The sequence below is a fragment of the Heterocephalus glaber genome, unplaced genomic scaffold (genome assembly GCF_053883595.1).
Source record: "Heterocephalus glaber isolate CG9 unplaced genomic scaffold, H.glaber_assembly_v1.0 deba00001463, whole genome shotgun sequence".
NCBI lineage: Eukaryota > Metazoa > Chordata > Mammalia > Rodentia > Bathyergidae > Heterocephalus > Heterocephalus glaber.
The window spans coordinates 984,339-1,010,464 of record NW_028258310.1 but is presented as its reverse complement, the minus strand read 5'-3'; the positions used below and the strand labels follow the sequence as shown (position 1 = coordinate 1,010,464).

The following is a 26,126-nucleotide window of genomic DNA, read 5'->3' as shown; positions in this document are numbered from 1 at the left end:
CAAGAAATTCAGGTCCTTTAACTGTCTGTGATATTAATTAGCAGGAAAGATAGGGAGATAGAGGAGCTCTGAGGACAGTTACTGCTCTGCCCATAGGGAAGGGGGTGTCCTTGCGACCCACCTGTGTGTCATCTGATCAAAGAGGAAGAGGAAAACAAATTGTGCCCAAGCTACTGGGCTGACAAAGGTCCGGTCCTGCTGTCTCTCCCCTCTGGCCTGCAATATCTAACACAGGAAGGTGGGAGGTCTCCCTGTGTTTTCCATGGATACACTAGGAAAGAAAGACAACTCAGTGAGAGCATGATTAGCCAAAGTCCACCGCTTTCCTCTCCTCCTCCCCAGGTAGCAGCTCCAAGCTGTGCTAAGGAAGAAGAAAGGGACAAAACTCTCCTTCCACTTGGGCACACCTTAAAATGCAAGCCCCTCATCCCCTAGCAAGAAGTGCTCCATTTCAGCTGCTGTCAAACACCGTCTACCACATATCTGCCATGACCTTCTGGGTCCTAGAGCCACCTACTCCAGCCCTACAGCTTTTACTGTACTCTGCTGGGTCTCACTGGGTCACTTCTCCAAGGTCAGTTTAATCTCTCCCTCCACCTTGTTTGGTTTTAGCATTTAATGATACATTTAACTACAAGTTTATCTCTGTAACTAAAACTACATGTGCTTCATGGTTACTAAGTGGTATCTCCAGGCTATTTTTGTTTTGGTTTGGTTTTTTTGAGACAGAGTCTCACTATGTAGTTCAGGCTGGCTTTGAACTCACTATGTAGCCCAGGCTGGCCTCAAACTCATGGTGATCGTCCTTCCTCACCCTCCTGAGTACTGGGCTTACAGGTGTGTGCCACCGTGACTAGCTCCAGGCTATTTTTTTAACCACTTGTAAGTCGATCATATGTTATGGATTCATAGATATAGACTTTTGGGGTGACTTTTTGAGTAAAACCCAGCTGTTGTGTACAACTTCTTTATTTCTGCCTTTCTAATCTATTGTGGAAGATCCAAACAAGTTTTTAAACACTTTCAAAAGCTCAACGCCTGGAAGTAGCTGTATGCCAGGGGTGAGGACAGATGCTTGTTTTTCCCCCTTGTTATGACAGCAATAGGACTGGCCAGTGTTGCCTGAGCCTGCGAAAGATTTCCGAGTGACTGGCAGGAACACCTAGCCTGGTCAAAGCAGACAGCTGGGAGAATCAGGGTGGGTTGAGCACAGCACAAGCCCAGAAAGCAGAAATGGACGACTTATGTAGTCCAACCTTGAGAGAAAGTCGGGTGGGGCACTTGCTCAACCCTGGATGGAGGCGCTAAAAGGATCCTGTCTTGTCTTTTTCTCTTTTCAAAAGTACACAGAGGAGATCTTAGACTGCACATCTTAAAAGATTATGGGTCACACAATGTCTGTCCTCAAAATGTCACCGTCAGGTTGTACTTGCAAAACTGGGACCATTTTAAAATGGAGGGTCAATACTTTTAAGTGAAATGAATCGGACATACATGTATAAATACCACATTGTTTCCCTGGTGTGAGAAACTGAATTGGAAATAAGGACTGAAATGTATAATGGATGTTGGAAATGGGAAGAAAGTGTTCAAATGGGAAGGGGAACAAGGGAGGAGGGAAGGAGAAAGGAAGGAAGGGATGAGACAAAAGTGAAAATAGAAGGAAAAATGGAAACCAAGCTTTTGTACAGAGGGAGGGGAGGGGGGTTGAAGGGCGAATGGGATAAAATAAAATTTTAAAAATAAAAATAAAAATAAAATGGAAGGTCAAAAAAAGATTTTTCTTGGTGTTTTTCTAAATATAAATTAAGAGAATAAAAAGGTATAGCCTTTAAACTTGTTTTTATAACAAGGAGGAAAAATGAACAAAGATCCCACGTAGCAATCTGTGACTTTGCACCTCTTCCTGACTCTTCCTGGCTTACCTCTGGTGTTAACTATCAACATGCACAAAAGTGCTCAGAGTAGCTCACTGTGTAAGAGAAAATACTACTAAGAATTACAGGTCACGCCGAAGACTCCAAATCACCCCACTGCAGGGAGGCAGGCAGGTCAGCCCATGCCCTGCCTAGGTCCTGAGTCGCACAGAACACGCTGAATCAGCCCGCTGCAGACAGGCAGGTCTGTGCATGCCCTACCAAGGTCCTGAGTCCCGCTGAAGACACCGAAACACCCCGCTACAGACAGGCAGCCACCTGATTCCACACTACAAAGACGCAGAGGACACCAGACCACCAGACCAAGGTACTGAGTCCCATTGTTCCCGGCCCAGAGGTAGGAGCTTCTGAGCCGTCATCCCACTGCTCCTGGTCCAGAGGAAGGGGCTTCCCGGTCACCATCCCTCCTACTGCTCCCAGTCCAGAGGAAAGGGCTTTTGGGTCACCTACTGTCCCGCTGCTCCTGGCCCAGAAGAAGGGGTTTCTGGGCCACCATCCCTCTCACCTCTCCCGACGCAGAGGGAGGAGCTTCTGAGCCACCATCCCACTGCTCCTGGTCCAGAGGAAGGGGTTTCCTGGCCACCATCCCTCCAGCTGCTCCCAGCCCACAGGAAAGGGCTTCTGGGCCAGCATCCCTAGTGCTGCTCCCGCCCGTCCCACCTCACCCAGAACAGAGGAGGTAATCCGTGCAGGCGCTAACAGGCCCCCGCCCCAGTCGAAATGAGAAAACATGTAAATAAGTCTCAAAACCAGACTTCCAGATCACCTACAGCAACCCCAAAGGGAAATGAGATGGAACACTCTGATACTCAACCACCTGGACCCACTCAACTGGCAACAAAAGGGGATCTGGAAAAAATGAAATCAGAAATAATTTCTCAGGTAATTGGACAAATTGTGCCCCTAGTGCAAGACATGATTGATAAATCTAGAGAAGAGATGAGGAACATGATGGAATCCCAACATAAGAAACAAATGGAATCCATAAAACAGATGCAAATAGATTTCCAGGACATGAAAAACTCCACTGAAAGTCTACACAGCAGAATGAGCCAGTGTGAGGACAGAATTTCAGATATAGAAGATAAGATTGCAATTAGTGACCAGGAAAAGAAAAATTGCTTCAAAATTATAAGGGAACATGAGAAATCAATCCAGCTGCTGCTAGATGATGCAAAGAAGAATAACATAAGACTGATTGGGCTCAATGAAGAAACAGGAGAGAGTGGAGATGACATAAAAAATCTCTTCACAGAAATAATGGCAGAAAACTTCCCAAGCAGGGGAAAAGAACTTGACATACAGATAAGTGAGGCATATAGGACTCCAAATAGCCTTGATCAAAAAAAATCTACACATAGGCATATAATTGTTAAGATTCCAGAAACACAACAGAAGAACAAAGTTCTCCAAGCAGTCAGAGAAAAGAAACAAATCAAATACAAAGGAAAGCCCATCAGAATCACAGCAGACTTCTCAACACAAACCATCAAGGCAAGAAGAGCTTGGAGTGACATATTCCAAGCCCTAAAAGAAAACAGCCTCCAACCCAGATTGATGTATCCTACAAAACTATCTTTCAAAATGGATGGAGAAATAAGATACTTTCATGACAAAGAGCACCTTAGGAACTTCATGAATACCAAACCAGCACTCCAAAGAATTTTATAAAATATCTTAGGAACAGACATTGAGGATCACAACCCCAGGAAGCAAAGCAGAATGAACCCATCTGACATGACAAGAAATTAAATGTAAAGGGGGAGAACCCAACAAAAAGAAAAAGTCATGGCAATGACAAGTCAATACGTTTCAGTTATAACCATCAATGTTAATGGTCTCAATTCACCAATCAAAAGAAATAGACTGGCAGAATGGGTCAAGAAGCAAAATCCAACAATATGCTGCATACAAGAAACACACTTAATTCAAAAGGAAACTCATAGACTGAAAGTTAAAGGGTGGAAAACAATACTGCATGCGACAGGAACATGAAAAAAAGCAGGAGTAGCTATCCTCTCAGCAGATCAAGTAGATTTCAAACCAACACTGATTAAGAGAGATGAAGAAGGACACTACATTCTTGTAAAGGGAACAATCCAAGAGGAAGAGATGACAATCATAAATATCTATGCACCAAACACTAGTGCACCCAACTATATAAAACAAATACTAATGGACATGAAAAGCCATATATACACTAATACAATTGCAGTGGGGGACCTCAACACCCCACTGTCACAAATAGATAGATCAACTAGACTAAAAATAAGTAATGAAATACTAGAACTCAATCGAACTCTTGAACAAATGAACTTAACAGATGTTTACAGAGTCTTCCACCCCACAAAATCACAATACACATTCTTCTCAGCTGCGCAGGGGTCATTCTCCAAAATAGACCACATACTCACACACAGACCATGTTTAAGTAAGTGCAAAGGAATTGAAGTTATCCCCTGTATATTATCAGACCATAGTGTGATGAAATTGGAGATCCATAGCAAAAGAAACTCAAAAAATTTCATAAACACGTGGAAATTGAACAACACACTTCTGAATAACCAATGGGTCACAGAGGAAATTAAAGAAGAAATCAGACAGTTTCTTCAATTAAATGACAATGACAATACAACATATCGGAATCTATGGGACACAATGAAAGCAGTCTTATGAGGGAAATTCATAGCAGTGAATACGCATATTAGGAAAACAGAACGAGCCCAATTAAACAACCTGATGCTGAACCTCAAGCTTCTAGAAAAAGAAGAGGAGGACAACCCCAAAGCTCATACAAGGGAAGAAATTATAAAGATCAGAGGAGAAATCAATGCAATGGAGACTGAGAGAATGATACAAAAAAATCAATGAAGCCAAGAGTTGGTTCTTTGAAAGAATAAACAAAATTGACAAACCCTTAGCCAACCTTATTGGAAAAAGGAAAGAAAAGGCCCAAATCCATGCAATTAGGAATGAAAAGGGTGAAACTACAACAGACCCAGCAGAAATCCAGAGGATCATCAATACCTACTTCCAGAACCTACACGCCAATAAGATGGACAACACAGAAGAAATGGACAGATTTCTAGATACATATGAATTACCAAAGTTGAACGAAGAAGACCTAAAAATTCTGAACAACCCAATATCAGCCAATGAAATTGAAAATGTAATTAAAAACTTATCAACTAAGAAAAGCCCGGGCCCTGATGGCTTCACTGCTGAATTCTACAAGATATTTAGAGAGGAACTACTGCCACTACTGTTTAAACTCTTCAATGAAATTGAAAGGGAAGCAATACTCCCAAACTCATTCCTGGAAGCAAGCATCACCTTGATCCCCAAAGCAGAGAAAGACCCAACTGAAAAAGAGAACTCTAGGCCAATCTCACTAATGAACATAGATGCAAAAATCCTTAATAAGATAATGGCAAACAGAATGCAGAAGATCATCAAGAAGATCATACACCCTGATCAAGTGGGATTCATCCCAGGGATGCAGGGATGGTTCAACATATGTAACTCAATCAATGTAATACACTATATCAATAGAGCCAAGGACAAAAGCCATATGACTATCTCCATAGACGCAGAAAAAGCATCTGACAAAATCCAACATGCATTTATGATAAAAACCCTACAAAAAATTGGAATAGATGGTCTCTACCTCAAACTGATAGAAGCCATCTATGAAAAACCAACAGCCAATATCAGACTAAATGGTCAAAAACTGAAATCCTTCACACTAAAATCAGGAACAAGACAAGGATGTCCACTATCACCACTCTTGTTCAATATAGTTCTGGAAACATTAGCCACAGCAATTAGACAAGAGAAAGAAATAAAAGGAATAAAGATAGGTAATGAAGAAGTCAAATTGTCATTATTTGCAGATGACATGATACTCTATATAGAAGACCCCAAGAACTCCACCAAAAGTATTCTACACTTAATAACCAAATTCAGTAGAGTAGCTGGTTACAAGGTCAACACACAAAAATCAATAGCTTTCCTCTACACCAATGACAGACTCACTGAGAGAGAAATAGGGCAAAGAATTCCTTTCACAATAGCATCCAAAAAGCTGAAATACCTAGGAATCATCCTAACAAAAGAAATCAAAGACCTCTTCTCTGAAAACTATGGTACTCTGAAAAGAGAGATTGAAGATGTTATCAGAAAATGGACAGACATCCCCTGCTCCTGGGTAGGAAGGATTAATAGAGTGAAAATGGCCATACTTCCAAAACTGCTATATAGATTTAATGCAATTCCAATTGAGATCCCAGCAGCATACTTCATAGACCTTGAGAAAATAATCCAAAAATTCATTTGGAGCAAGAAGAGACCCAGAATAGCAAAAAGCAATTCTAGGTAACAGAGACATGGCAGGGGGTATCACAATCTCCAACCTGCAACTCTACTACAAAGCTACTGTGATAAAAACAGCATGGTAGTGGCAAAGAAACAGACTTGAGGACCAGTGGAACAGATTAGAAGATGCAGAAACAAGGCCAGACACACTCAGCCATCTCATCTTTGACAAAGGAGCCAAACACCCTCACTGGAGGAAAGATAGCCTCTTCAATAAATGGTGCTGGAAAAATTGGGCTTCAACTTGCCAAAAATTAAAACTAGACCTGTATCTCTCACCATGCACTAAACTAAAATCAAAATGGATTAAAGTTCTAAATATTAAAGTAGAAACTCTGAACCAGTTGGAACAGAGGTTATGTAGAACCCTTGAAGACATCGGTGTAGGAAAAGATTTTATGAACAAAACCTCAGTTGCCTGTGAACTAGCACAAACAGTCAACAAATGGGATCTCTTCTTACTAAAAAGCTTCTGCACAGCAAGAGAAACCACCAGCAGTGTGAAGAGACAAACCACAATGTGGGAAAATATCTTCACCTGCTCTTCCTCAGACAAAGGTCTACTATCTCGAATCTATAAAGAACTTAAAAAGATCAGACCTCCCAAATTTAAAGACCCAATCCAAAAACGGGCATCTGAAATGAACAGACATTTCTCAGACAAAGAAGTAGAAATAGCAAATAAATACATGAAAAAATGTTCAACATCACTGGTCATTCGAGAGATGCAAATGAAAACAATGCTGAGATTCCACTTCACTCCAGAAAGAATGGCTGCTATCATGAAATCAACCAATAACAAATGCTGCTGGGGCTGTGGGGAAAGAGGAACCCTTTTCCACTGCTGGTGGGAGTGTAGACTGGTGCAAGCACTGTGGAAATCAGTATGGAGATACCTCAAAGAACTAGGACTGGAAATCCCATTTGACCCTGCTATTCCACTGCTGGGGATCTTCCCCAAAGAATTAAAAGAATCATACCATGGTGATATATGTGCACCCATGTTCATGGCAGCGCAGTTTGTAATAGCTAAAACTTGGAAACAGCCCAAATGCCCATCAACTGGAGACTGGATAAAGAAAATGGTGTTTTTTTACAAAATGGAGTACTACTCAGCCATCAAAAATGAGAAATTAGAGACATTTATAGCTAAGTGGATGCACATTGAGGCAATACTCTGAAGTGAAATAAATAGGACACACATGTGTAAATACTGAATAGTTTCTCTGGTGTGAGAAACTGAAAGTGTAAATAAGGACTAAATGTATAATAGGTCATGTGAAATAGGAAGAAAAGGGGCAAAGGGGAAGGAAGTGGGAGGGCTAGGGGAAAGGATAGAAGGGAATGGGATTAATATGAGAAAATGGAAAAATAGGAACAAAACCTCTGTAAATAGTGAGGACTGGAGGGGTTGAAGGGAGGGCTGGGCAAGGGTGAAAAATAAGAACCAAGAGAGACTATGTAAAGGTGCAAATTTCCAGTGATGAATGTCATTATATTGTATACCTAAAATGTACCAATTATTAGAATGAATAATTGATAATGTAAAATAGGAATAAAAGGTCCAAAAGGGTAGGGGTAGTGGGAGGGGCAGGGGAAAGGAAAGAAGGGAAAGGAAAAAATGATGAGAAATGGAAAAACTGGAAATAAAGTCTTTGTAAATAGGGAAGGGTGGAGGGTGTGAAGGGAGGGCTAGGAATGGGGAAAAAATAAGAACCAAGATGTGTTATGTAAAGGTACAATTCCCAATGAGAAATGTAATTGTGTTGTATACCTACAATGTACCAATAAAAGAATTTAATACAAAAAAAGAAAAAAAAAGATTTACATAAGTAAAAAAAAAGGATTACATTAGGTGGAAGAAGCACTGAATGATAGCCCCTAGGGAAAATTCTGACTAGACTGTTTATAGTTATAAACCCAAAACCAAAATTATTACAATTTAACATGACTGACACTGACCATGACTAATGGAAAAGCTAGCTGTTCTGTGGCTGTACTTTATAATTCAAAGTCCCCTACAGCCATAGAGGGTTATAATTTGGATTCACACCTATTGCTCCACTTCAAAACTAGGGAAACTGGCCCTTTGGGTGTTCAACTACTGAGGCTTAGAGACCAAAGCTGAGGAAGATAATGGGGCCAAGAAAATAGCCAACATTTTGACCCTTGCCATCCAAGGTCAGCCAGGACCCAGGGCATGATGGGATCCCTCTAAAAGAATCCTACAACTCCACTGAGTCACTTACCATCCTAAGTGGGATTGTTGGACCCCAGAGGACACAGACAACTAGTGCTGTGCTATAAAGGGGTCAATAAAGAGGAAACTTTCCTCTCATGCTTCCACGGGAAGCCATAAGGTCAAGCAAGACTATGATCCACCCTGGTAGATGACACAACTGGTAGAGGAAAAATTAGGGGAGCTAAGAGCTCCTCACACAGCCAGAAAAGTAACCCATCAAGAGCCTTAACTGATGTTGACAAATGTAAATAGATTAATTTTGATTAACACAAGTCTGACTTGGTCTTAAACACCCAGCATGAAAGTATAAACAAAAAAAGGAGTAATTAATAGTGAAAAAAAAAACAGAACTAGGCCAGATATAAAAAAGAACTACAAATACAGTGGTACCTCGGAACTTAATTTGTTTCATGATTCTGGAGAAAATGGTCATGTTCATGTTCATGTTCATGAGGGGAAGATGGCCATGGCTGTGTTTGTCACCTGATGTGGAGTTCATGAAGGATGCAAAATTTTCCTGAACATTTCTGTTTATGAACCAAATTGTCCGTGAACAAAAGTATGTGTGAACCGAGTACCACTGAACTATACCAGCTATTGCTGGCAGTTTTCAAGTAGACCTATAATACTTCAGACTTTAGCCTACAGCCGCAAGAGATCATGAATCCCAGTCCCACTAACTCTTCCAAATATGTGTTGTTCAGGCTGGGTATAGTGGTAATCTCAGCACTTGGGAGGCTGAGACAAGAGGATTGCCACAAGTTCGAAGCCAGCATGAGCTACATAGCAAGTTCAAGGTTAGCCAGAACTATATAGCAAAACTCTCTCTAAAATAGAAAAAATAAAAATGTGTCCTTCAGCCTCTGTTAGTGTATTGCTATTATGTTATTTCAATGTACTATCAAGTACCTTAAGGTATAGATTTGGCTTCTTGTACAGGTGTGCCTACAGGATAAAAGTGTCAATATGAATATTCCAGCTCCTGAGCTTTACTTTTGGGATATACACTAAATTTCTGCTACTTACTTTAGACTTTATGTTTATATAATGTGGGATCAGTCACTACAGAAGGTGCTCAGGACTACAAAACAGAATCCACATTACAGGTTCTGAGCCCTGTACTAATGATGTTAACAGCCAATGGTCACAAAACTGTAGATATTTTTATTTAGTGTATTCCTTGGTCATTATTGTAATTAAAATAGGAGGACGTTGGATTTCTTATTGACAAAACAGGGAGGACTCTATACACTCTTAAACTCCACCAATATACATGGGTTAACCCTGGTGGACCAATGAAGGATAATATTAAATATAAAAGGCTTATGTCAAAAGGCACCTAACTTTGACATGTACAACTTTTGGGAGCTACTATTCACCTATATTCCACTTCTAATTTTTGGCCCTTGCTGGTTTAACATGGTTATAAAATGAACCTTAAAAGTTAATGCCTTGGTAACATTCCTGTCCTCTTGTCCAGACTATCAAAGGAAGCTGGCTCATCAAACAATAAAAACTCACCTTCCTTTGTCTCCTTCAGAGGGTCACAGAGAGACTTCTGACTCCCGGCAAGGGAGATTCAAGCCCACCACCACATGGAGGAGTCACAAGAAGGTGAACCTTGGAGAGGCCCACCAGTGCCGAGGAGGTGAGCCTTTTCGGCTGCCATACCACAATCCCCAGCAATGGAGCAGAGCCTCCCCAGTGCCAAGGAGCTGAGCCACATGGGCACCAGCAGCACATACACCCCACCCCCCGTTGAAATGAGAAGATACATAAACAAGTCTCAAAACCAGACTTCCAGATCATCTCAAGCAACCTCAAAGGGAAACGAGATGGAAAAATCTGACACTCAACCACCTGGACTCCCTGACCTGGCAACAAAAGAGGATCTGGAAAAAATGAAATCAGAAATAATTTCTCATATATCAGCAGAGATTGTGTCCACAGTGTAAGACATGATTAATAAATCTAGAGCAGACACAGATGAAAAAATAGAGGACCTGGGGAACGTAATGGAATCCCAACATAGGAAACAAATGGAATCCATAAAAGAGATGAAAATAGATTTCTAGGAGATTAAAAACTTCATTAAGCCAGGGATTTAGCTCAGTGGTTCTGTCACCTGCCTCACAAGTGCAAGGTACTGAGTTCGATACCCGGGACCAAAAAAAAAACTTCATTGAAAGTTTATACAGCAGAATGAGCCAATGGGAGGTCACAATTTCAGATATAGAAAATAAGACTGCAATTAGTGACCAGGAAAATAAATATTGCTTTAAAATACTAAGGGACCACGAGAAATCAATCCAGCAGCTACTAGATGATGCAAAGAAGAATAACACAATACTGATCGGACTCAATGAAGAAACAGGAAAGAGTGCAGGAGACATAAAAAAAACTGTTCACAGTGCTGGGAATTTAGCTCAGTGGTTCTGCCGTCTGCCCCTCAAGTGCAAGGACCCAGGTTCAATCCCTGGTACCAAAAAAAACTGTTCACGGAAGTGATGACAGAAAACTTCCCAAGCAGGGGAAAAGAACTTGACATACAGATGAGTGAGGCATAGAGGACTCCAACTAGCCTTGTACAAAAAAAAAATCTACACATAGGCATATAATAGTTAAGATTCCAAAAACCCAACAGAAGAACAAAATTCTACAAGCAGTTAGAGAAAAGAAACAAATCATATACAAAGGAAAGCCCATCAGAATCACAGCAGACTTCTCAACGCAAATCCTCAAGGCAAGAAGAGCTTGGAGTGAGGTATTTCAAGCCCTAAAGGAAAACAGCCTCCAAACCAGATTGATGTACCCTGCAAAACTATCTTTCAAAATAGATGGAGAAATAAGATACTTTCATGACAAAGAGCACCTTAGGAACTTCATGAATACCAAACCAGCACTCCAAAAATTTTTAGACAATATCCTAGGAAAAGACAATGAGGATCACAACCCCAGGAAGCTCAGCAGAATGAATCCATCAGACACAAGAAGAAATTAAACGCAAAGAGGAAGAATCTAACAAAAAGAAAAGTCATGAAAATGATAAATCAATACGTATAAGTTATAACCATCAATGTTAATGTTTTCAATTCACTAATCAAAAGAAATAGACTGGCAGAATGGATCAAGAAGCAAGATCCAATAATATGCTGCATACAAGAGACACAATTAAAAAAGAAACTCATAGACTGAAAGTTAAAGGGTGGAAAACAATACTCCATGTGACAGGAACCAAAAAAAAGCAGAAGCAGCTATCCTCTTTGTAGATCAAGTGGATTTCAAACGAACACTGATTAAGAGAGACAAAGACGAGCAATACATCCTTATAAAGGGAACAATCCAAGAGGAGGAGTTGACAATCATAAATATCTATGCACCAAACACTTGTGTGCCCAACTATATAAAACAAATACTAACAGGCATGAAAAATCATATAAGCACTAATACAATAGTAGTAGGAGACCTCAATAATCCACTGTCACAAATAGATCAAGTAGATAAAAAACAAGCAAAGAAATACTAGAACTCAAACTCTTGAAGAAATGAACTTAACACATGTTTACAGAGTGTTCCTTTCCACAAAATCAGAATACACATTCTTTTCAGCTACACACAGGTTGTTCTCTAAAATAGACCACATACTCACTCATTGAACATATTTAAGTAAGTGCAAAGAAATGGAAGTTCTCCCCTGTATATTATCAGACCATAGTGGAGATCAATAGCAAAAGAAAGACCAAGAATTTTGTAAACACATGGAAATTGAACAACATATTTCTGAATAACAAGTGGGTCACACAGGAAAGTAAAGAAGAAATCAGACAGTTCCTTCAATTAAATGACAATGACAATATAACATATCGGAATCTATGGGACACAATGAAAGCAGTCTTATGAGGGAAATTCATAGCAGTGAATACTCATATTAGGAAAACAGCGAGCCCACTTAAACAACTTGATGCTGAACCTCAAGCTTCTAGAAAAAGAGGAGCAGACAAACCCAAAGCTCATACAAGGGAGGAAATTATAAAGATCAGGACTGGGGATTTAGCTTGCAAGTGCAAGATCCAGAGTTCAATCCCCAGTAAAAAAAAATTAATTAATTAATTAAATAAAAAGGTCCTTAGGGGCTAAAACTGGAGTAGCTTATTTTTTTAAAAAAAAAAGAAATTATAAAGATCACAGCAGAAATCAATGCAATGGAGATTAAGAGAACAATACCAAAAAATCAATGAAGCCAAGAATTGGTTCTTCGAAAGAATAAACAAAGTTGACAAATCCTTAGCCAATCTTATCAGAAAAAGGAAAAAAAAGCTCAAATCTATGCAATAAGTAATGAAAAAGATGAAATTACAACAGACCCAGCAGAAGTCCAGAGGATCATCAATACCCACTTTGAGAACCTATATGTCCATAAGATGGAAAACACACAAAAAATGGACAGATTCCTAGATACATATGAATTACCAAAGTTGAAGGAAGAAGACCTAAAAAATTCTAAACAATTCAATATCAATCAATGAAATTGAAAACATAATTAAAAACTTACCAACTAAGAAAAGCCTGGGTCCTGATGGCTTCACTGCTGAATTCTACAAGACATTTAGAGAGAACTACTGCCACTTCTCTTTAAACTCTTCAATGAAACTGAAAGGGAAGCAATACTCCTGAATTCATTCCTGGAAGCAAGTATCACTTTGATCCCCAAAGCAAAGAAAGACCCAACTGAAAAAGAGAACTATAAGCCAATCTCACTAATGAACATAGATGCAAAAATCCTTAACAAGATACTGGCAAATAGAGTACAGAAGATCATATACCCTGACCAAACACAATTTATCCCATGGATGCAGGGATGGTTCAACATAAGCAAATCAATAAATGTAATACACTATATCAATAGAGTCAAGGACAAAAAAGAAATGATCATCTCAATAGATGCAGAAAAAGGATTTGTCAAAATCCAACATGCATTTATGATAAAAACTCTACAAAAAATTGGAATAACGGTCTCTACCTCAATCTGATAAAAGCTATCTATGAAAAACCAACAGCCAACATCGTGCTAAATGGTCAAAAACTGAAATACTTCACACTAAAATCAGGAACAAGAAAAGGATGTCCACCATCACTACTCCTATTCAATATCGTTTTCGAAACATTAGCCGAGGCAATTAGACAAGAGAAAGAAATAAAAGGAATAAAGATAGGAAACAAAGAATTCAAATTGTCATTATTTGCAAATGACATAAAACTCTATATAGAAGACCTCAAGAACTCCACCAAAAGTCTTCTACACTTAATAACCAAATTCAGTAAAGTAGCTGGATACAAGGTCAACACACAAAAATCAATAGCTTTTCTGTACATGAACAACAGACTCACTGAGAGAGAAATAGAGCAAAGAATTCATTTCACAATAGCATCCAAAAAACTGAAATACCTAGGAATCAACGTAACAAAAGAAATCAAAGACCTCTTCTCTGAAAACTACAGCACTTTGAAAAGAGAGATTGAAGATGATATCAGAAAATGGAAAGACATCCCCTGCTCCTGGGTAGGAAGGATTAACATAGTGAAAATGGCCATACTTCCAAAACTGCTATATAGATTCAATGCAGTCCCAATTGAAATCCCAGCAGCGTACTTCATCAACCTCGAGAAAACAATCCAAAAATTCATTTGGAACAAGAAGAGACCAAGAATAGGAAAAGCAATTCTATGTAACAGAGGGATGGCAGGGGGTATTACAACCCCCAACTTGAAACTATACTACAAAGCTACTGTGATAAAAACAGCATGGTACTGGCAAAGCAACAGACCCGAGGCCCAGTAGAACAGATTAGAAGATGCAGAACCAACTCTAGACACATTCAGCCACCTCATTTTTGACAAAGGAGCCAAATACCCTCACTGGCGGAAAGATAGCCTCTTTAATAAATGGCTCTGGAAAAAATGGGTTTTCATCTTGCCAAAGACTAAAACTAGACCTATATGTCTCACCATGCACTAAACTAAAATCTAAATGGATTAAAGATCTAAATATTAAAACAGAAATTGACTCGAAGAGAGGTTAGGTAGAACTCTTGAAGACATCGGTGTAGGAAAAGATTTCATGAACAAAACCTCAGTTTCCCATGAACTAGCACAAACAATCAACAAGTGGGATCTCTTCTCATTAAAAAGCTTCTGTCCAGCAAGAGAAACCACCAACAGCGTGAAGCGACAACCCACAACGTGGGAAAAAGTTTTCACCTGCTGTCCCTCAGACAAAGGTATACTATCTAGAATCTGTAGAGAAGTTAAAAAAATCAGACCTCTCAAATTCAAAGACCCAATCCAAAAATGGGCATCTGAAATGAACAGATATTTCTCAGACAAAGAAGTAGAAATAGCAAAGAAACACATGAAAAAATGTTCAACATCACTGGTCATTTGAGAGATGCAGATGAAAACAATGCTGAGATTCCACCTCACCCCAAAAAGAATGGCTGCTATCATGAAATTAACCAATAACAAATGCTGGTGGGGCTGTGGGAAGAGGAACACTTCTCCACTGCTGGTGGGAGTGTAGACTAGTGCAACCACTGTGGAAATCAGTATGGAGATACCTCAAAGAACTAGGATTGGAAGTCCTATTTGACCCAGCTATTCCCCTGCTGGGTATCTTCCCCAAAGAATTGAAAGCATCATGCCACAGTAATATATGCTCACCCATGTTCACAGCAGCACAATTTGTAATAGCTCAAACTTGGAAACAGCCCAAATGCCCATCAACTGGAGACTGGATAAAGAAAATGTGTGGTTTTTTTTTAAAAAATGAAATCGAGTACTACTCAGCCATAAAAAATAAGAAATTAGAGATATTTATAGCTAAATGGATGCACATTGAGGTGATACTCTTAAGTGGAATAAATAGGACACACATGTATAAATACTGAACAGTTTCTCTAGTGTGAGAAACTGAAAATGTGAATAAGAACTAAAAGGTGTAATAGATAATGTGAAATAGGAAGAAAAGGGGCAAAGGGGAAGGGGAAGTGGGAGCAGTAGGGGAGAAGGAAAGAAGGGAATGGAATTACTATGAGGAAATGAAAAAATGGAAACAAAGTCTTTGTAAATAGAGAGGGATGGAGGGGTTGGAGGGAAGGGGAAGGGGGAAAAATAAGAACCAAGAGAGATTATGTAAAGGTGCAAATTTCCAATGATGAATGTCATTATATTGTATACCTAAAATGTACCAATAAAATAAAATTTTAAAAATTAAATTTAGGGGCCGGGGATTTAGCTCAGTGGTTCCACCGCCTGCCTTGCAAGCGGGAGGATCCAAGTTCGATCCCCGGTACCAAAAAAAAAAAAAATTTAAAAAATGTCTCCAAGTCTTCGGGGGGTCAGTGGTGGAGCTTCTGAAAGGTGTCTGACTCATGGGGCTCTGCACTCACCAGTTCAGATGAGCTCACAGCTGAATGTGCTGTTGGGAGGCGGGGACTAGATGGAGGTGGGCCACTGGACTCAAAGGGGTTTTTTTTGTTGTTGTTTTTTCAGGAGTACTGTAAACTAAGCCCACCGGCTTTGCACTGAGCTACATCCCTGGCCTTTTTCTGTCTCATTTGAGACAGAGTCTCACTAAGTTGCTCAGGCTGCCCTCAAACCTGTGAGCCTCTTGCCTCAGTTTCCCAGAATGCAAGGATTATAGGCATGTGCCACCAGGCATAGTTCAGAAGAGTGTATTTTTGTCCTTGGCTCCTCCCTTCTCTCTCTGCTTTCTGGCTGCCATGGGTAGAACACTCTCCCTCGGCTATGCCATTTTTGCCTTGGAGCCAACCAACCATGGACTGAATCCTCTGAAAACTGTGAGCTAATATAAACCTTTCCTGTATGTTGTGGGTGCCGGTCATTATGGCTCAGGGACAGGAAAGTATCATTACTGTGTCCTCAAAAGAAGGCTACCTGCAAACAGGTAGTCTGTAGGACCACTGCCAGCTTCCAAGCTTTGCTGCTCAGCTCTGAAAGATGGGACAGAGAACAGGGGGAAAGGGCAAGCTCTGTACCCATGGAGCAACTCGAGCCATTGTGCGACATCTGCAACAGAGGCCCTGCTCGGGAGAGGGCCCTGGGTCTTCTCCAGGGGAAGGAGTTTTGTTCTATGGATGGGTGTTAGAAAGCATGTATGTGTGGTTTTAAAATGCCTTCTTACAAGAAGTAAGCTCTTCATATATTCTCAGCCTTCCTTCAAAACTCAGAAATTTTAATTCTCAAGAAAAAATATTTACCAAGTCTTTTACATTCCCAGGATATGCTTGGATTAAAAACTGTTGCACTACAAAAATGATTATCATATTCTTTTATTCAAATATTTTTAGAGCACATGCTAGTCCTTGTATCACGTGTCTGCTTTATCACTGAAGTAAAGTGGCAAAGTGCTCTGTCCTCATGGAATTTACATTCCAGAGAGTGGACAGAAAACAACGAATATTTTTTTTAAAGTATACTAATTGGTATGGGGGAGCAGAGATGGAGCCAGGTCAAAGGAACTGGGCATGCTAGAAGAAAGTTGGCAATTTACAACAGAATGGTTACAAGGGTAGCACTGGGAGATGCAATCGCAGGATGTGGAATTGTATCACAAAACCTAACTTAGGAAGGGCCTTTAGAGTTTGTTTTAAATTTAAATTAACCTACTTTTAAGAGTCTGCACTGCTACAAAGCTTTAAATACTAAGTTTATTTAACAAAAAATTTACAGCTGAATTTTTGTATGAAACCAATTAGTATCTCTTCTAGATCTATATAACCAATACCAGTGTCAAAGACTTTCCGAGAGATGTTAGGAGTCTATCAAGGCCAGGCCTCAGCATGAATCACTGTCATTCTTCACATAGAATGAGCATTTCTAAACCCATATGTAAAGAGCTGCTACAGAGAGAGAGAAAGGCCATTGCAAGAGCTTCTCATATTGATTATTTTTACCCCACACAAAGAGATTCTCCTAGTTACATGATGTATCATAATCACTTAATTTGTTTAACTGCTTTAAAGAAAGAACAATGGATTCAAGAAAAGGTGTTGACTTGCAAAAATATAATCATTTGTTGTTTGCATGGGCTGCCTTCCCTTAGTAACACAACATGTGTGGTCTCCATGGAGGTGCTCAAAGTGGGAAGCTCTAATCCACACTGTTCCCAGGAGCCCTGCTAACCTAACACTGAGAGCTCTCCCTGTTTCAAGTGCAGGACTGGCAGACCTCTTCTCCAAGCCTAATGCACAGGCATTCACAACCAAATCATTTCTATCACTTGGGTGTGATTATCTTTTCTCTCTGTCCATAGTGTTCCTGCAGAGACAGTGTAACACTGAATCACCTGCCACACTTCCACATGGAGCAGTGGACACAGAATTAAAGGAAACTTTAATTCGGTGTTCCTTCCTGTGCAAAAATGGTTCACAAGATTAATTCCTCCTTCATCTGCTAAGCAATCAAGCATTCTATTCCTCACTGAGGCTTTGCCAAGCCTTTTCTTTTTTGGACTAAAATTTACAGTACTAGTCCAATATGAACACATAAAAATTTTTGCAGAGGGCCAGGAATTTAGCTCAGTGGTTCTGCCACCAGCCTCAAAAGTGCAAGGTCCTGAGTTCGATCTCCGGTACCAAAAAAAAAAATGTTGCCAGGGATTTAGCTCAGTGGTGCCACCTCCTGCCTGGCAAGTGCAAGGTCCCAAATTCGATCCTCAGTACCAAAAAAAAAAAAGAAAAAAATTTTTGCAGAGAGGTGAGCTGCTTGGCCCTCAGGGGTAAAAAGTGCATGAATTTAAATATAGTTGATAGCAGGAAAGAAAAGTTGTATCAGTTTGCGCCTGTAGCTTTTCAAGGGATATATGAAGTGTGATTAAAAAATATGGTGTTATAAATTGTACTGATAGAATTTAATACCATGACACCAAACCAAAACTAAAATGACTTTTTAAAATGTAAAAGTAGGAGCCGGGGATTTAGCTGAGTGCCACTGCGCCCGCCTCACAAGTGCAAGGTTGTCAGTTCGATCCCCGGTACCCATAAAAAAGTGAAAAAGTAGCCGCCAGCTTGGTGGCTCACATCTGTAATCCCAGCACTTGGGAGGCTAACACAGGAGGATCTCCTTGAGTTTGAGGCCAGCCTGGGCTACACCGTGAGTCAAGGCCAGCCTGAAGTACATAATGAGACCCGGTCTCAAAAAATCAAAACACAAAACAAAAGTGATAAAGTATATTTATAGTTACAAAGATTATAAAAAGTACATTTAAAATTATAAAATTATAAACAACCTAATATTTTAATAAAGAATAAATGATAAGCCATTCATATCATGTCTGAAAAGACTTAACATGAAATGACATTGTTAATCTCAGTAACATATAAAAAAGCAGCAGGATACTGAAAAAGTACAGTTTGTCTCCATTTAGTAAATATATATGTATAATAGTCTATGCACACATGCATGTGCACCCCATTCTTTACCAAAATAAAGCTGGGAGGAAAAAAGTGTCAAAATGTCTACATTTTTTTTCCTTCTTTGCAAAACTTTTCAGGTTTTTTTCTTTAAATTTTTCTACATTACACATGTATAGCTCATATAGTTTTTGAAGTTTTGAGTGAAAACATTCTATAATTTAAAAAAACAGAATCAAAACCCTGAGTTCATGTCTTTGACCCTTATTTGCCATGAAGACAGAGAAGTTGCTCCTGACCTCTGTGCGCGTTCATCAGGTACCAGGAGGGGTGAGCAGACATCTCTGCACACGCACAATCCTCCTTACCCAGAGCCCTGTGTGTGCCTTGTGTAATCTGTCAAGGCACCTGTACTAACCACACAGGCCTGCACGACTGTCCAAATCACTGTCTTCAGGACGAGATTGTGTGGTGAGCAGTCCCGGTTTGTGTCTCTCTTACCAAAGAGCGAATCTGGTTCTCAAAGCAGGACACCATGCCCTCTGCTCTCTCCATGCAACCTGCTTCTTCACCTGTGTGTAACTCTGGCTGCAAATCAGAGCATCCGTCAGAGCTAAACCCAGGTTTACCTTGCCGGGCTGCAGTTCTCAGAAGAGTTGTGACCACATGCTGTGACTCTGCTCCCTTCGCGTCCCACTGCCACCTTTGCTTTTCCTAAATTCTTACTCCTTTTCTTCCCCAGCCTAAAAAGATACACAATGAAGCCTGCACAAGACTCTCTCCCTGATTTCTTCATCTCTAGACACTTCCTCTAGATTTAAAGGGACACATTCCACCACCAAAGTGTACAAGCAAGCACTTGTTCTCGGGAAGGATGGGAGCCAACAGGTCACTGTTGGAAAGACTGAACTAGGAATCGGCCACAATGATGTGACACATAAAATCAGATCCTTCTAAAGGCACTTTTCTGTTTGAGATACAGGAATAGTTCATGGGCCCAGATGCACGTGAACTGTACAGGCAGGGACTGATGAGGAAGATACTGCTGCCTTAGCAGGCCACATGGCCTCTCTATGGGCTACTGTGCAAAAATACACTCTCACAGACAGGCAAAGATGTATCTGTGTTTGGGGTTTTTTTATTAAAATTATTGCATCAATTATCTTCTTAATACTTAACCCTGAATTAAACTACTCTTCGAATCTCTTTAGTGTGCTTTCTTAAATACAATAAAATTATAATAATTTATTCTCCTGGCTATGAAAAATTACCATACCAAACACCACAGAAGCAAGGCTAGTGAAGCCCTCTCATCATTTTCCTGTTCAGGTTTCTTTCTGCTTATAAGATATGACCCTCAAATGAGTTTTGTACTTTTTCTTATTCAAAGATATTCCCACTTCATTAACACAATTCTTTATTTTCTACTTCTTTGTTAGTACCAGGGAGAAATTCGAAGCTCTAAAAGAGTCAAATGACTTGTATCTAAATCAGACCTGGACTCTCTTCTCCCGACATGCCGATTTACATGAAATCTCCTAGAGTTTCTCTGCCTCCATAAAACGTAGGTGCCACTCCCCATCAGGCCAGGTCTGCCTCCCTGCACAAACAGTCCAAAACAGTTTTCCTGATCTGTTTCAACTTGAAGTGTTGTCAATATATGGATTGTCCTGCTTTCTAATTCAGTGAAAAATCTAGTTTTCCATTAGTCTCTGCCTTTCTAATTTTCGATACAACTTTACTAAATGTAATTATTAAAGGCAGATTCAAGAAAGCAATTACTGAGCTACTGGTTTGTATCTCTGAAGTCTTAATAAGTAACAAAAAGTTGTAATTGCACTAAGAGAATAAAATAAATTTTTCTATAGATTAGACATATACACCCTTGAATTTGTATATGGGGAGACATTTAAAAGAGTATATAAAGCATCCCCTCTTAAATCACAAGTTTTAACCTCACTTAAACTTTATTCAAAGGCAGTGCAGTACACAGCAGGAAACAACATCTCAGAAAGGCCACATTCTGCCCTTTCTCCAGGACTCTGTGACATGTAAACTCTTAAATCTTCCTTCCATCAATAAATGTGTGAGAATATTATAGTAGTTGATCACCACATAATCTATGAGCACTAAAACTCTATGAAATATTTATTAAATTCCTAATGTATGCTAGGCTTTGACTAGACACAATCCACAGTTTCAAGAGGCTTCACATCTAGTAAAGACAATTAATTATAATTATATAATTATGATTAATTATGTCAATATATGAAAATGTTATCCCAATGATATAAACCAAATTACCTTTCCAAAAATCCTAAAGAATAGTTTATGTGTAAATGGAGGATGTAACTTCTTTGTCAGTCATTCAAATGATAGAATTTGGCCTGGTTTTTTTTTTGGTACAGGGATTGAACTGGGGACCTTGTGCTTGCGAGGCAGGCAGCAGCACTGCTGAGCTAAATCCCAGGCCCTTTTTTTCTTTTTCTTTCTTTTTTCTTTTTTTTTTGGTTTTTTGAAACGGTCTTTTGGTGTGTACTCCAGGCTGGCCTTGAACTTACAGCAATCTTCCTGCCTCAGCCTCCTGAGTGCTGGGATTACAGATGTGTGCCACTATGCCTGGCTTAGAATGTGGCTTTCTAACTCTGAGCAAATAGGACAGTGTTCATTCTATGTTTACCTAACATGAGTCCAGGGCATTCAACAAACTCTGTAAATGGAGCCACTGCCCCTGTTATGAACTGACTTGTGATCATCTCCCTTCCAGGTTCATATGTTGAAGCCCAACTCTCAATGGGACTGCACGTACAGAAAGAACCTTTGAGGAGGTAATTAAAATTAAATAGGTAATAAGGATGGGGCTCCAATCCAGTAGGATATGTGTCCTTGTAGGGAGAGGAAGAGACAACAAAGATCAGTCTTTTTCTGAGTGCAAACAGATGGAAAACCATACGAAGACACAGAAGGCAGGCGTCTTCCAGCCTGGAAGAGCGGTCTCACCAGAAGGAAACCTTGAGGACAACTTGATCGGGGACTTCTATTCTCCAATACTCTAGAAAATAAATTTCTATTGTTTAAGCCACCTAGTAAACTATCTTGTTAGGGCAGCCTGAGTTGACTAATAAGAGTCCTCAATCTAAGGTGTCTCTGAAACATTTAATAGTCATGCAACAATCATTTAATCAACCTTAGCTGAATATTGTGATATTTAATACTTCCTGACAGATACAAGGAACAATCTACTATCATTATTTTATAGATGAGAAGATCAAACGAGGATCTGAGAAGTAAGTGACTTTTAGAAAGCCTCACAGCAGGTTAGTGGACAGTCCTCCAAGAAGTTACCATGGCTGCCTTTCTTCAAAATGCAATTACTGAAAAAGGCTGAAGGGGCCTGTGGCTTGTGCCTAGATGCCCCCCCAAAGCCTCACGTATTCTAAATACAAAATATGAAATAGTCACTGCAAAAAACTAAGTTGTACATGAGAGGCTGATGCAGGAGGATCACAAGTTCAAGGCCAACCTGAACTACACCCTGCCTCAAAAAAACAAAAAGAAAAAAACCAAAACCAAAACAAAACAAAACAAAAAAAACCTAAGAAACATTAACTTCTGGCTTATAGTGCCACGAAAATGAAGATGACCCCCAAGGATGAACCTTAAGGCAGGCAAGGATATGCGCTAGAGGGAATCAATTACCCAGAAGGGCTGAGAACAGCACACAGTGAGCCAGGCCTCACTGGAAACAGTCAGGGGCACACTTTTCTCTTGGAGCCAGAATGAACTGTCACATGTGTGCAGACCCAGACTACTAATAAAGGACAAAAACCAGACGCAGTAGAAGGTGCCATGGGCTCCATCCTAATTCTGCTAGTAAGCAGCAATGCCACAGTGGATAAGTCACACACTCTCAGTTCTGGCTCTTGTTGCTTTATTTGTTTGTTTAGTAAAACTTTATCAATCATTTCTGTGTGTAAACATGTGCTGGATACTGAGGATACAGTGAGCTAAGGGTGCAAGGGACAGCATTATCAATGCCATGAGGGAAAGATGGACAACTGAGAGCATGAGAAGGCAAAGCCTCACCAGCGCTGAGTCTCTCTGCGGGTAATGCCGAAGCTAAGGCCTGAATCCTACAGAGGAGCTGAGGGTGGAGGAGAGGACAAGGCAAAGGGAGAGAGGAAGTTACCAGAAGACTCAGATTCACGTGAGGAGCTTGGGGCACAGGGGGCTGGGCCTCATCCACTGCACCAGGGAGGGATGCACTCCAGCTCATGGGCAAAGAGAAGCCACTCAGGGACCGAATCAGAGGTACAGAGTGAACAACCCTGCTGATCACCAAATAATGGGTTCTGGCGCTCAGACTGGACAGGGAAGCCACGGCAGAGGTGACTACAGTAGTCTGAGGAGAGACCACGGGATGGATGGTGTGAGGGTGGCAAAGGACACGGCCAGGTGAAAGTGGGCAGCCACAGAAAGATGAGTGAGAGGGTCGGAAGGACTTGTGCCAGAGTTCATAGACATGGAGGGTGGCAGAGAGGGAGGAGGCAGATGGCTGGAAAGCTGAGTGTACAGTGGTGGCCAAATGGCTGAAAGGGAGGGGAAATGCAGTGGAAGACTAAAAGGAAGAGGCTGAACCCTCTGAAGTCTTTTCCAGAGTTTTCTTCCATTTCAATTATTTGTGTTTCCAATGTCTCACTCACTTATGGATCTGATAATTACATGGTATCAACGAAAAAAGTGAACTCATGTAACAATTAGAAAGCTGGGCCTTTAAATGTTCAAGGAGAAAGTGGATAACTGGCATTTTAAGGATGAGGTTACCTTTGAAGAGCCTTCTCACTGGCTGGGCATGGTGGCCTATGCCTGTAACCCCTGACACTCTAGCCTTAAACTCACAGTGATTCACCTGAAGCCCCAGTGCTGGGATCACAGGTGTGTGCCACCACAGCCAGCAAATTTTTTTTTTTTTTTGGACACAGGATCCTACAAAACTGGAAATTTGCTCAGGCTGGGCCTGAATTTTCAATCCTACTGTTTTAGCCACCCAGAATGCTGGGATTATGGCCCTGCGCCACCACACCTGGCTCCCCATATTAGAATCTCAGTCCTGAAATGAACAGGGAACTTAAAAATAAAAAAGTGAAAATAAAAGACAGTAGACATGTGGGTTTGTGAATGGAGAAGCATCCTGGACTGTAGCCCAGATGATTATCTTAGGAGAAGGGAGGTCTTAAGACATTGGGACAGGAGGCAAACAGTACCTTCACCCTCGAAAGTCATATGGGGGATTACTAGTCTAAAGTAACTTCTATTAAAAGTTACTTATTACTCTATTAGATTTCCCATTCTAGTAAATTTCCCATTCTCAAAATAAACTTGATCTCTGGTAAATTTTTAACTTCCCAATCTGCTTTCATGACAGCTCTTGGTACTGATAATGAAGTGATAGTTCACTATTTATACAATAAACTGAAATCTTTCTGCACTGAACTTGTCAACAAGTTCTCAACCCACTCTGGCCTCCAGGCTGTGTCCCTCATTAGGGAAAAGCATGCCCTAGAAAGAATTACCTGCCTGGCAGTTTGTGGGAGACAACCAGTGAAATGTAATCTTGTCTTTGCTACTGGACCTGCCTGAAGTATGGGAGTCATTCCTTCAGCAAGCATTATTAAGTACATTCCCTGGGCCAGGCTCTGCGTTGTGGTACAATGAACAGCAAAAACGATGTGGTGTCTTTCCCACTGAACTCTTTCCATTGTCAGTACACAAATTTACTTTCCTTTTTTAAATTTTATTACTGTATACCATCCTATTGCATGAATACTGTCATGATAAATGTCTTTTTGGCTACATCTCTTTCTGGACTAACAAACTTTCCTAATTATAGTTTTGGCAGTGAGTAATGCCTTAATTATTCTTTGTTGAAAACTAACATTAACTACTTTTGTTCTATTTTATACGAATATCCTACACAATCACTGTGCTACATAATTTTTCCTTAAATTATTTTAAACTATCTGTTCTATCTTTTACACATAAGAGGATCATTTTCCTTCATGTTTATATGGAAAAAGTGCCGGCTGCTACAGTATCCAATCAGTTACCCTAAGGAGATGTCAGCTGTCAACCATGTCCATTGCAGCGATTTCCCTCTCCTCTCTCCGTGCCCACTCTGGGTGAGCTGTCAAGTATCTAGTTTCTGACGTGCATTTACATCACTCAATAACATCTGACAGCATTGAAAGGCCACAGAAAACTGCTTATTGATCAGAGCAAAACTAGTTGACGGAACAGATGAGGTTGTATCACAGAAATGCAGCCACATTCAGGTGATGACATTTTGCTCCCCATACTCAAGTGCTTAATGGAATACAACTTCATTATATCATGCCATTTGTGCTTACAGCATCAAACCCTCTCCTGACTGTTTTGTCTATGTGGTGATGAGGACAATCTATTTGTGCTGGTATCAATGTATTACTAACCTGATTTGTTCATGAGCACTTGCAAACTACTTGTGAATCTATCCTGACAAATATACCAAAAGACACTGAAGTTTCAATCCTACCAAAATCTAATTGCACTGTTCCTTTTTTTATTAAAAAAAAAATAGAGTTACCATTTAGTGAGCTAACTGCTCAGCTGAAAATTTCTGTATCGGTATTTCTTCAATTCTTGTGGTACTGCCAAGAAAACAAACACAAATTTGATAACTTGAATTATAATCAAAATTTACTTATAAATGGGTGAATTTAGTTGTTTCCAAGAACTAAGATACCAGATGAAGGCCCCCTGCATACAAATTGTTCCACTCAGGTTTGGAGACAATGTAACCACTTACCATTTCCACTGCCAATGCAGACAGATGGCCATAAAGTTATAAATCAGTTCATGTCTGGAACAGGCATCATTAAATCAGACAGACTTAATATTCTGCCATGTGACTCTCCAAACATAAGAAAAGGAAAAGGCAGCAAAGGGGACAGCTCTCCTGCTCCTGGGTGAAAGAATGCTAAAGCCCTGCCCTGAGGGTTGCCTGGCTTTTATCTTTACTCCTTAATTCCTCTTAAGGGATTATTTCTCCCAAATTAAGAATTCCCACACTAACTTCACCACTTGGCCACATCTGCATCTTATATA

General features: G+C 40.2%; 1 protein-coding gene across 5 annotated transcripts in view; it reads right to left on the bottom strand.

The window, feature by feature from the left end:
* Positions 1 to 26,126, bottom strand: part of Snx24 (sorting nexin 24) — a 196,279-nt gene that overhangs the window by 113,233 nt on the left and 56,920 nt on the right. Inside the window, exon 2 of one of the 5 annotated variants that reach the window (XM_013075757.3) lies at positions 25,606 to 25,669. The exons of the other annotated variants lie outside the window; for them this stretch is intronic. Coding sequence (XP_012931211.1) covers positions 25,606 to 25,608 — 3 coding nt within the window. The 5' untranslated portion in view covers positions 25,609 to 25,669. The remainder of the gene's footprint in view (positions 1 to 25,605; positions 25,670 to 26,126) is intronic. 5 annotated transcript variants of the gene reach the window in all.